The 13,040-nt window shown below is 39.9% G+C and overlaps 1 protein-coding gene across 1 annotated transcript in view; it reads right to left on the bottom strand.

Annotated features, from left to right (window-relative positions):
• Positions 1 to 624: 624 nt before the first annotated feature.
• SETBP1 (SET binding protein 1) overlaps positions 625 to 13,040 on the bottom strand; it is a 316,119-nt gene continuing 303,703 nt past the window's right edge. Inside the window, exon 5 of the mRNA XM_038403584.2 lies at positions 625 to 5,911. Within this exon, the coding sequence (XP_038259512.1) occupies positions 5,346 to 5,911 (566 nt within the window). The 3' untranslated portion in view covers positions 625 to 5,345. The remainder of the gene's footprint in view (positions 5,912 to 13,040) is intronic.

Genomic DNA, 13,040 nt, shown 5'->3' with positions numbered 1-13,040 from the left:
TATCCTATCAGGGGGGATTGGATACATTCTACGGGAGTTCAACCTGATCATTGGGAGCCCCGAGGATACAAAGAGAGGCTCCAAGACCATATTATTTTTATCTCCAGAGCTCCATGGGGCCAGAGTGGGAGGAGATGCATCCTCCTGTCATCACCCCTGTGCTACCCACTCCTCCCCCGATCTGAGTCCCTTTCTTCCTTCAGCAAAGGTCCTGGGCCACCAGGAGAGGACTCCATGGTTCCTAGAGCAAGGGATACCATGCTGTGAAGGTAGCTGAGCAATGTTTCCATGTGGTAGGTGTGCAGATTCCTTCCCATGCATTTTTCTAGGGGGCATGATCTGGGCCAGTGGGTGTTTGTGCCCCAGTGGTCACAGGCCTAGCTTTCCAGACACAAATTCTGAAGTCACTTTGCATAACACATGACATTTTTCTTTGTTTCTCTTTTTCTTTTTTTACACTTTTAAGGACGTTCTGGAAAAAAAAGCGAACTGAAGCATGTTTTTCTCCGTTACCATAAAGAGGGCTTGTGAGTGCATGGTATTGGTATCCAAAAACTATTAAACTCCTTAGTGATGTGAAACAGATGGAAAATAAGACAAAAGAATTCACAACTCATGTTAGACTGAATTGAATTCCTTTAATTTCACACAATGAATAACATATGAATAGGATTAACTTTTTTTTCTTTTCTTTTCTTTTTTTTTTCTTTTTTTTTCCTTTTTTTTTTTAGTTAAGTGCTCTACACTGTGCTAACCAGACTTGGTAGCCAAAAGACTGAGCTTTGTTTTAGAAAAAAAATGTTTAAAAACCAACATCTAAGATCATGAAGGAGCATGACATTAAAGCATGCCAGATGTATCTAAGCCTCAAATAACACCAAGTCCATATCCATTTTTAAATGTACAAAAATGCTTCATGAATAAAAACTGTTACAAAAAGAACATTTCAAACAATGTACAAGGTTTTTTTCTCTTGCCTCTATATTCAATAAAATACAAATACATTTTTTTTGCTCTAAAATATGTTTACATACAATCAAAGTAGAACATGCAAATTACACTTTAAAAAAGGCTTTTAAAAACCACTTATGAATACAAACTAAAAATTAGCCAGCACGACTTATAGAACAATCTTGTGCCCCATTCGTTTGATTTTTTTTTAATTTTTTGAAATACAGTATATACATATTTAACACTTCATGTGCATTTATTATTTAAGAAATAGCTTAAAGAAAAAGAAAAAAGTAAAACAAACCAACATGGGATTGAACTGCTTTCCCCACGTTGTCCAATTGGCAGCTTTTTTATGGTTTTACAATTTTTTTCTTTTTTTTGTTTTGTTTTCTTTTTTAGTGTTTTATACAACCTAGAGAGGCGTCTTTAGGTTTAGGTTTCTCTTGCTTAAATGTGCTTCTAATTGTCTCAGAACTGCTGCACCTCATATTTTGGATGATGCTAGAAGGAAGAAGTATCACAAAGGCATGATCGGGGTCACCCCAATTCAGAAAAGTATCCCTTTAAGGAGGATAGTGCTTAAACACTTGCTTAAGTGATTTCCTGAGTTGGGGGCTGTGAAAAGAGGAGTTAGGGAGATCCTTATGTATAGAATAATAATAATTATATATTTGTATTACTGTAGCACCTATGACCCCTCTGTCATGGACCAGGGCCCCATTGTGCCCAGCTTAGTACAACCGATACAAACACAATGAATAGTCCAAAACACTGTTGGAAAATGGAGATGTATGGACCATGCAGTAGGATACCCTAGTATTTATTATAATTAGTGTTGCTGTTGTTTATTTCTACAGTGCCCGAAAGCATGCAAGGTGCTTCACGCAACATTTAGTATTGGAAGGACTCAAGATACTGCTTCCTCTTCCCGCTCCCAACTGTCCCCTTTCCTTGCTTTATATAGTCAGTCCTTGGAAATATGTTCTGAGAATTTAGGCAGTTCCTCAGTAAATCTTAATAGTGGTAGGGAGAAAAAAAAACCCAAAAGCTCATTACTGGAATAATGTTGGGTAATAAACTTCAGGAGTGGGATTTTAGCCTTAAGCCCTAAAACTAAATCCTTTATGACCTGCATGTAGTACATCACTTTATAATATTATTCTGTCAGAAACTTGCCTATCATCTTTAGAGACTATGCAACATGCAGAACACAAATTCTGAGTGCCACTGAGCAACATTTTCCGCCTGCTTGCATACACATTAGCATGCTAATCATCCGCCAGCCAATAATGATTGTGCGGTGCTGTTGTTTGGACAAACAGCCAATGCTGGATCAGAGCATCCTTGCTTCCTACTATGTTCCATTGCAAGCTCTTGCACGGAAGAAACAAATCCTCAGTCGTGCTAGTTAAAGACCACTTGACCTAGATGGTAAACTCTTTGGAAGCTACTGTTTGGATACCTACTGTTGATTCCTAATTGTGCCCTTACTGTTATGCGGAACACTGTAGGGGAGAGAGGGGTGGGGCAGTAGTGGCGGGGTGTAGGTGCTCTTAAGTAGTCTGCCTGTGGGCAGAATACTGTATATTTCCTTCAGTTATTAGCAAGAGTGTGATGGGGCAGGGTTCCGGTCACCCCCTCAACCCACTACTTCTGCCCTCTTGGGGACATGAAGCACTGAGTTGGCCCATAGTCTAGTGCTCAGGGAGAACTAGCTCTGCATTATGCCTGGATGCTGTGTGGGAGGTGTCGATGCATATGGGGCACAGCTCCCCAGCGCACCTCTGTCGGGATAGCCACAATTTAGGAAACAAATTCAGCCCTTGGAGATACATGGACAGCTCTGATGATCTTCAATGGGATCCACATGTGGCATCCAAGGATGGAATTTGGCCATTTGAGACCTTTTCTCCACCCGCTAAACATGAAACCCTCTGTTTTGCTAATGGGGAAACAGAACATTTGAGTTTGAATCTAGGATTCGTCAATGCTGGGATTAGTTTCCATTTACAGTCTACCTGAAAAACAAGAATACATTTTTCTTGTGCATTTAAAGAGACACTGTCAATGTTTTAGGCCAAAGGGAGAGAAAAAAAATAATTCCTTTAAAAACTAAATACCAATAAAGTTTCTTATGGGTGGGGAAAGGGGGGAATTTAAATATTTCTCTGTAGTACCAAGACTTCAACCAGCAACACTGCACTAGTTCATGAGGACCAGAAAGCAAAACTAATGATAACAGAATGAGAAACTGACCAGGCTACTCCTAAACTGTGTGAATTGCAAAGGAAATAATCATAATTAAAAGAAAAAAAACACAAAAAAACCCACAAAAAGCAAATTGGTAGAATAAATGGTGCAAAAACAAATTAGGAACAGAATCCTATGGTCCCTTTCATTGGTTTTAATGAGACTTTTAAATGAGTTAAGACCACAAAATTTGCCCCTAGATTTTTTTAAAAAATGCATTCAATCTGAATAACCTAAGGTGCTATAACAGAAGTAAGAAAAAAATCAATCTTTAAAAAGAATGAGTTTTATGTTTACAGTGTCCCTTTAACACCATAGTCTTGATATAATTTTGTAAATAAAGAACAGAAAAGAAACACATTCTTTTTTCAGAGAACTAATATTTTTATTTAGTTATTTAGTGTCATGCTATTTGAAATTTCCTTGGCAATAAGCCACATCAAAGATTTCTCGAACAAGGGAATCATTTAATAATTCCACTTTCCACTCCCTCACTGGAATTTCCCTCACTTCCTCTTTTAACATTAATCTTGCCATGCCAGGTGTTCAGAATCTTGGAGGAATTAAAAATAAAATAAAATAAAATAAAATAAAGTTGAAAGTCCCTGTTTTAAAATTTCAACAACTGACTTTTAAAAAGTTTTATTACTGCAATGGAATAGCTTTCATCTTCAGTCTTAGTTTTGCTTAACGTTTTTAACTGGGCTGTGGACATTGAGATCAGATATTTTATCCAAACTAAAATCAATGGCTAAAGTACAACTCCAAGGAGAAATTTACAATTTAAACTGACCATTTAAAGAGACGATTTGTCACACACAGTTTGCATCCATGCAGACTGATAGCTTTATAATTACATTATGTACAAAAAAACTGTTTAGTTTATTAAGGCAACCACAACTTGGAGAACTTGTCCAAAGTGGCATTAATACAATTGCAGTGGTGCTACCCTTTGAACATTATTTTTATTTTTCAGATAAGAACACTTATTCCTTTTTTGTCTTACGAAGTAATTGCCAAGAAATAACCTACTTCTTCATATGGTTTTATTGTCTGTATTTTTTAAACAACCTACTTTAGCTATTTTCTTTTTAAACAACACACCAAGGCATTGCTACACAGTTTTGATCCAATCCCGCAAACATTCTGCACCTGGGATTCCCACTGATTTCAATGGGAGTTCCTGGTGATGAGAATAAGCAGGACTGGGCCTTCCTCCGCCCCTCATGTTTGGTGATTTTAACCATACTGTACAATATTTTCTATTCCCCAGAAGTTTCTTGCTGTTCTTTACTGCTATATGCTGAGCATGAAAACAACTTGGTGACTGGTGACCCCTTTGTTAACATGCCACTGGGAATTACAAGTTGCTTAACAGAAAGGTGCTACCATTACTGAATATCCATATACACCTTATTTTAAAACATGATGCTATTCCATCATTCCTCAGGATAGCACTCGGAATGAGCATGTGTGTGCATGTAAGGCTGTATTTGTGTATTGCCTATATTGCAGGTAGTCCTTGTAAGTAGGCAAATAACTGAGAAAAAAGATGTCTAGTCAGAGTAAGATTCAGGCCATGTGGGATTATGATGTCCCCAAAGCCCAACAGGTTCAAAAAACTGAAAAAATTAAAAGAATTCAAACAGATCATAACAGAGATCACAGTTGAGGAATTTACATTTTTTTTTACAGTGAGTTCTACTATGGTATAGCTATTTGTAGTTGTGCCTGAACCACCAAATAAAATCAAAGTAGACGATGCAGCTTCAATGATGAGTTCAGATGCATACTGAGAAGACAGCCTTCCGCTTGCAAGATATGAGAACAGCAATGCTGAGATGTTGATTTGTTTTGGACACTCTGCAAAGTGGATGGTCTCATTAACTTTGAAATTCCCCCACCCACACCCTGCTCCTTTTCCTCTTTTCCTACGGGCTCGTGCCAAAGATGACGATGATGATGATGATTATTATTGGTCCATCCTATCTGAACGGTTATGGCTGCCATGCTACTGAAAAGGAGAGTGACTCTGATGCTGTTTCAGACGTCAAGCAGAACCTACACCCCTTACACACTTCAGTGTGTCGGTCACGAAGTGCTCAGCACCCGATACAGGCGTTCCTTTGGATGTGTCTGTACTAGGGAAGAATTTCACTTTCACTTCCTCTTGCTTTCCGGTGCCTTTTCACTTTCACTTCTTCTTCCTCCTCCTGATGCTGCTGCAGATGCGATTTGTTTTTCCGCTTTCCAACTCGTGGTGTCCGGGAAAGGGGTGGGGGTGGAAGAGGAGGTGGCGGGGGAGGAGGAGGAAGCAGTGGTGTCTCTCGAGCCATGTTTATTACAGCCTCAATGGTGGCCATGACTGTATCTTGACTGGCTGCTTGCTCCAGTATTAAAGGGTTCAATGTGGGTCTCTGACCTCGTTTGCTGGGAAGGTCAACACATTTTTCCAGAACTGGCATTTGGTCTCTGGAGTCTTCGTCAAATGAGAAAGGTTGCTTCCGGGGACGCCCTCTCCTCTTCTTTACGAAGTTATTGCCTGTCTTTGATTGTCTCTGCAGCCGCTTGGCTTTCAGGATTTTGTTCACGTGATCCAAGTTCTTTTTGGTGGACAGGATCTTGGTGTAGTTGCACATCTTGCGCACCTCACACTGGATTGCTTCGATTTCCCGACGCTTGAATCTCTTTTTCAGTGGTGAACTGGCTGTGGGGAGAAAGGGAGAGAAACATCCATTGTTAAAACAAAAATGAATGAAAACTGTCTCCCTCCTGCCACCTTTAGAAAGGTGAAAAGCTGGGGTTTTTTAACATGTTTAATAGGGCAGAATGAAACGATTAATAGTAATGTATGATGATAAATAATGACAGAAAGATGGAAACCTGCATAGAAAAGGCAATTAAAAAAGAAAAAGACAAGATTATTTCTTATAGTGGCGGAATTAGCCATGGAAGAACAATTGTTATAATCTTTATTGCCAGTTTAGCTAAAAGACTTTAGGACCCCGACTACATAACAATCCTCAAAGATCTATCCATCTTCATGTCCTCTCTGGAGCAACCTGTAGTTGCCAACCTGCTTTTCATTTCTTTTGCCTAATGACTTGTGAAACTCCTAAGCAATAAAGACTTCACTACAACATGTTTTACAATGGGCTTGATTTAACCCCACTGCTGTATGGGACTGCCACGAAGAGGCCTGCTCTCTCTCTGCTCTGATGCCTTCCTGTCGGGTTGGAGGGCATGGTAGTGAAGAGATGCCACACTGATTTAATATACTAGCTGTCAACCTTGGTAGGACTGGTCACCAATTTGGCATACATCACAAAATCTGCACATTTGATGGCTTCACCCTGCTCTTTAATGGTCACTGCAGTATCCACTGCAGTTGAGAAGTGACAGGAATCAGTTGTAATGACTACAAAGGAGACTCCTTATTGAAGCCAGTGGACATAGACTCTGTGGTTCTCTTTGGCTCCCAGACTCACTAATACATCTTGTGCTCTTTAATATCACCACCTGAACTAATCAGTCAGTCATAAAACTGATAGCTGTCTACACTACAGTCACACTGGAAAAGTCCAGTAAACAACAGTTACCACATTGCAGTATCAGAGATACTACAGTAAATGCCTACACTTAGAGAGAAAATAACTAATTTCTCAGATACCAGTGCAGTAACAGTGATTAAATACTGTCTCTTTAATGTGAATCACAGTAGATTTTTTGTAAGTTACATTCTGTAATATCTGTGGATGAGAGAAACTCAGAGTAAGTACAATCAGAGAAGCATCCAAAAACCTCATTAAAACACCTTTTCTCAAAATGCTTCAGCACTAGTTTTCTGGGAAGAACAAAGAGTGATTGTGCATATGCAAAATTTATTCATTGCAAAAAAACCCCCTAAAACTTACCAGAATTTCTAATATTAGTACTCAGGTGCAAGACTGTCATTCAATTCCCTTACTATACTTGTTTTTCTAGGACTGAGAACCTATAATGAAAGGAAAGATGATCCAGTGGTTAGGATTCTAGATTAGCACTCTAGAGACTTGGGCACAAGTCTCTCCTGTGCCTAAGACCTTGGACAAGTCACTTTGGGCCAACTTTCTAAACGTTTTAAACAATTGAAGATGCAGATAGGTGACTAATAAGATTTTCACAAGCACCTAGGTACCTAACTCCCATTAAAATCAATGAATGCCTAGGTGCTTTTGAAAATCCCACGAGGCCCATATCTAGCATAATGGGGATAAAAGAACTTCCCCACCTAATCAGGGTGTTGTGAGGATACATACCTTTAAAAGACTGTGAGATGCCCAAAGATTACAGTAAATGGGGGCCATGTAAGTTCCTATGATGGAAGATATTGTTTTAATATTGAATTTCCATTAGGTTATACAGAATTTTGCACTTACAAAATTAAGCATTTAAAATAAAAAAAACCTGGCACAAATAATGCTAATTTCAAAATCAGAAAAATGTTGCTTGTAGACTTTAAAATATAAGTAAGAATAGTGCTAACAATCTTAGGGATAAATTCTGAGTTCACCTGAATGGGATTCTTGGCATCAGTCGGATTGCATGGGACGCATATAACACCAGAATTTATGTAGTGGCACTTTCTGTTTTTTAAAGATCTGTGCAAACATGAACCAATTAGTCCAAATGACATCTTGGTGAACTAGATAAGTATTATTAACTCAGTCTTGTACATGAGGAAGTTGAGACCCACAGAGTCTGGTTCTGATCTCTCTAACACTGGTTTTATGATGACTTATCTCCATTGACTGCAAAGTTGTTAGGGCCTGATCCAAGGTTTATTGCAATTAATGGAAAAATTCCCATTGACTTCGCCTCAAGCCCTTAATTCAGACCACTGTAGCTTAGAACAGAATCTAAGATCTAAGAATCTAAGAATTTAAGTCACTTGCCCAAGATCACACAGTGAGTCACTGTCCGAGCTGGGAACAGAACTCAGCAGTTCCTGGCTCCCAGTCCTTTGCTTAGGATGCTAGACCTTTGATATCTTTCTTAAATTGTCTAAATGTTCTTCACTGGATGGGGGCTTCAGTTCACAGTTCATAACTTGCTCACAGCTTATGAGTAAGTGACTATCCCTTTGTGAATGAAACAGAATGTATTGATTAAACTACTGAAATAATGTGGATTTCCTTTTACTCCTAACCTATCTGTTCTGCACTAACAGAAAAGAAATGAGAGAATTCAGGATTTTATAGTAAAGAATAAAATATATCCCACTAAATTAACCTCGGTCCATGTCTACCTTGCAAACTTAATTTACACCTGACTGTCAAGCAATCGCTTGGGTTTCAAATCCTGGAAGTTTCAAAAGCAGCCAAGATTTATAGAAAGGTTCACTTGGGGGTTATCACTCTCTTCATGGATAACAGCCCAATCCTTCTAGCGGTAGTTTAAAATAAAGTTCTATTTTAACATTTTCTGTAGATAACCAGGAACAGTCAAGTGAAAGAAAACACTACTTGCTTGCTCTGGGATACACCAATATCAGAGTAGAAAACTCATTCATTGTCTTTCCCCTTTGGAGAACATAAATTATTGGCTCATATAGCACAAGGCTGCTTGGATTCCACAAAGAGCTTGCAGAAACAAACCCAAGTTACAATGCAAGAAGTAGGAATGAGTCATAAACAAAACACAGACATATGCTCTCATATAAATAAAGACCTGGATGGCCAACTTCCCAAAGTCTGGTTTTCATTAATTACAAAACAAAATATATTTTCCATATGTAGCCCGCTGTCCCCCCATGCCCCGCCCCCCAAAAAATCACTGAAAGTTTGTGACTCACAGAGGACAAAGAAAAAGGAATGCAGTCATTTTGGTAACAAATACAGAAAGGCTGGAAATGAAATATCCAAACTGCTAGGGAAAATCCAATTAGTTGCACTAAATTCCCTGCTAGTATTTTGGTCACCCCTAAAAAGTGTAGATTAGGTGTTCTCGGGTTGAGTGCTGGTAAGAGACTGGTTTTATTTCCTGGCCTGATCACATGGTCTGGGACATGGTCACATCCCTGTTACATGGCAAGAGTCAATGTCAACTGACTCCAGTGGCTATTATTACACCTTCCAGTATTGCCAACCCCAAGCATTTAAAACTCATGAGATTGACTTTAACATCTTTAAAAAAAATTGGGGTTCTTTTTATTTGCTTTTTAAAAAGAGAATTGTTTTCTGGATGCACTCAGGTCACATTTTCAAACATTTCTCTGCAACCATGAGGATAGAAACTTAAACTTAAAAAAGAAAAGTAAAAGCTGAGATTTTCATGTAAGCAAGTAATCACAGAAGGTGGGGATTTAAAAACATACACCAGATTTTGGGAAATTTGAGACAAAATTGCAAAGAGTTGGCCACACTCTCTTCCCTTCCTTTTCATAGACTCATAGACATTAAGGTCAGAAAGGAACATTGTGATCATCCAAGTCTGACCTCCTGCACATTGCATGCCACAGAACCTCACCCACTCCTGAAATAGACCTCTGGTTGAGTTACTGAAGTCCTCAAATCATGGTTTAAAGTCTTCATGTTACAGATAATTCACCATTTACCCTAGTTTAAACCTGCAAGTGACCCATGCCCCATGCTGCAGAGGAAGGTGAAAAAACCCCAGGTTCTCAGCCAATCTGACCTGGGGGACAATTCCTTCCCGATCCCAAATATGGCAATCAGTTAGACCCTGAGCATGTGGGCAAGACCCACCAGGCAGATACCTGGTAAAGAATTCTCTGTACCAACTCAGAGCCCTCTCCATTTAGTATCCTGTTTCCAGCAGTTGTGGATTTTTGTTACTGGCCGTTGCCGATGGGCCACATGCCATCGTAGGCATCATGCCATTCCCTCCATAAACTTAACGAGAGCAGATTTGAAGCCAGTTAGGTAATTTTGCCCCTACGGCTCCCCTGGGAAGACTGTTCCAGAACTTCACTCCTCTGATGGTTAGAAATCTTTGTCTAATTTCGAGCCTAAACTTGTTGATGGCCAGTTTATAGCCATTTGTTCTTGTGTCCACACTGGCATGTAACTTAAATAACTCCTCTCCCTCTCTAGTATTTATCCCTCTGATGTATTTCCAGAGCACAATCATACCTCCCTGCAGCCTTCTTTTGGTTAGGGTAAACATGCCAAACTCTTTGAGTCTCCACTCATAAAGTAGATTTTCCATTCCTTGGATCATCCCAGTAGCCCTTCTCTACACCTCTTCCAGTTTGAATTCCCCTCTCCCCCCACCCAAATCAAATGAAAATAAAACAGCAACCAAAGCTCTCTGAGGATTAGAATGCTTTTTATCAGCTATCTGCCAATAAGGGCTGTTGCTGCGCCAGAGTGACTTTCTGATCATCCCACACATATTTTTCTCAAAACAGTTACTTTTGAAGTGGGCCATTCTGCCACTGAGGTGGATTTTTTTTCCTTAATGAGTGGGTGGACATGTGATATGGCTATTAACTCTTATCAGCAGCATTCTGGATATCCTCCAGAAGTTTAGATCTAGTGCCTTCCTTGGTTTTGTTTATATACCTTCTCTTCTTCCTCATGTATAATTAACTCCTGGTCGGTTGGACCTTGGAATGGACTGTTAAGTTGGCAAGTTGCCAGCCACCTTCTGTTGGATTCTACCATTTTCTCTCACTTCTAAGTGTTAGGCATGCCTGTTAGAGTACTGGACTCTTTCACTATTTCAGGGCTATCCTCAGGAAGCCAGTCAGATGTTAACATGGATGATTTTCCCCTTCTACTCTTGAAGCTTCTTAGCTGGTATTCCTAATAAAACACTTTGTGCAGGAGGTCAGACAAGAGGAGCATGATGGTGCCTTCTGACCGTAAAGTTTATTCGTCTATGAGGTGTGTTGTGATATTTTATCAATTATAAGTATGTATCTCTTGAATATACCAGGCCTATGAGGTAAATAGGGTGGGTCTTTAACACAACTTTTAAAAGCTTTAAAAAGTTCAGCGCATAGGATGGTTGGCTTGTATTGAATCTGTACTGTTTCACCTAGCTGTAGTCTCTATTCACTATGAGCCAGATTGTTGGGGAGCGTCAGGGCCATTTGATTGTACATAGGATTTAATGAGGTGTGCCTGTGCTGATGTATCAAAGAGAATTGTCAAAGGGAGCCACTTATGGACTGAGGAACATTATGTGTTATTAAGTCATCTGGAAGCTCTTAGTGAGCGAACTGCGATGTACAATGTACTCTTATATTCCTACTTGTCAAGTTGTACCATGGTTAAGCGTAATAAGAGTTAATCTTTATATTTATTATTATCATTTGTTATTTGTATTACTGTAGTGCCTAGGAGGCCCACTCATGGTCCAGAACCTCAAAGTGCCAGGTGCTGTATAAACAGAGAACAAAACAACAGTCCCTGACCCAAAGAGCTGACAATCTACATAAGAATTTATCTTTGCGATTTGATTCACATAGATCAGAACCCAGTTCCAGGGCGGTTAGAATATTTATTTGGATTCAGTAGTTCTTTTGCATCCTTTTTCCTGTATTTACTTTATCCTTCATCTTTAGGTCTCTTGTAACAAGAGGAGTGTTCTCTTCTAGTACTGCAAAAGGGATGAGGCAATAGTCTTACTCCAAATGAGTGCTGGCCAAAGGGATGGTGAAGCAGGACCATTGCCTATGTGTAGCAGGGAGCAAGGGAAAACATTATGCTGCTTGAAGGACTGGCGGTATGGCTCTGCATTGCCCCTAATGAGGGCTTGTGTCTCTTTGGAACAATCTGGCTAGAGACTAGAGACTACAGCTAGGTGAACCAGAACAGATTCAGGCCAACCTCAACCACCCATCCTATGCGCTGAACCTTTTTAAAGCCTTTAAACGTTTTGTTAAAGACCCAACCTATTTACCTCATCTCATGGTCCATCCTACTAGCTTATGACTCTCCCAACCAGCCCTGCCAGCCTCCCTATATACCTTCCTCTTTTCTGGATTGTTCTGAAAGACCCATTCTGGGCAATCATGCCACTACTTCTCAAAGGCGATGTGATGTCAGATGGGCCTACAGAATGCAACCCAGAATGCAGGGAGTTTGATTACAGCACCAGTGAGGCTTCTGGTAGGAATAGGATGTCTTCTTACCTTCCCACGAAAGGAGCTGCCCCAATACTTGGAGGCAAGAAATGGAAGAGAACAAATACTGAACTTCCCACACTGTGAAGAGGAGCTGTGGGACAGGGACAGAAGGATGGTCTTAGGCATCAGTCTCAAAGAAGAGATGTTAGGTGCACCTTCCCTCCACTCCTCTGAGGAGCTACTAGACAGGAGAAAGAGCTTTTACTTCAAAGATAATGAAGAGCCACAGGGAAAGAGTCAGAGCCCATTGAGGGTTCCATTATCCCAAGGTATGGATATTAATTCAGATAAGGACCTGCAGTCCTGGACATCTATCGACACCAACTGTGTGAGGTTTCCCCATGGCTAACATAGACTAGCTCTTCACAAATGCTACTGTGCCCTGTACAAGTACCCTGGTTCAGGGGAAGCCTGTGAAAACACATCATAAAGTCTCAGAGCAATGTCACACCCATCTCAATGGATCCTCTTTCCAACTGAGCCCTTACACACCTACTCCATTATTATCCCACCCTACAGATACAAACAAACTTGCCTCCCCCTAAGTGAGTCACAATAATTAAAAACAACAACAACAAAATCAATTGAATCCTTAAAAATACATTTTTATGACTTGCAAGAAAACAAGAAAATATTTGGAAAGGGCTGGAATTTATTTCTCTTCTCTCTTCATCTGCACAGATGCAATGTCGTTCTGTCT

Source organism: Dermochelys coriacea, chromosome 5 (assembly GCF_009764565.3).
Source record: "Dermochelys coriacea isolate rDerCor1 chromosome 5, rDerCor1.pri.v4, whole genome shotgun sequence".
Classification (NCBI taxonomy): Eukaryota; Metazoa; Chordata; order Testudines; family Dermochelyidae; genus Dermochelys; species Dermochelys coriacea.
Note: the sequence above shows the minus strand (reverse complement) of the source record. Positions and strands in the feature narration are given on the sequence as shown.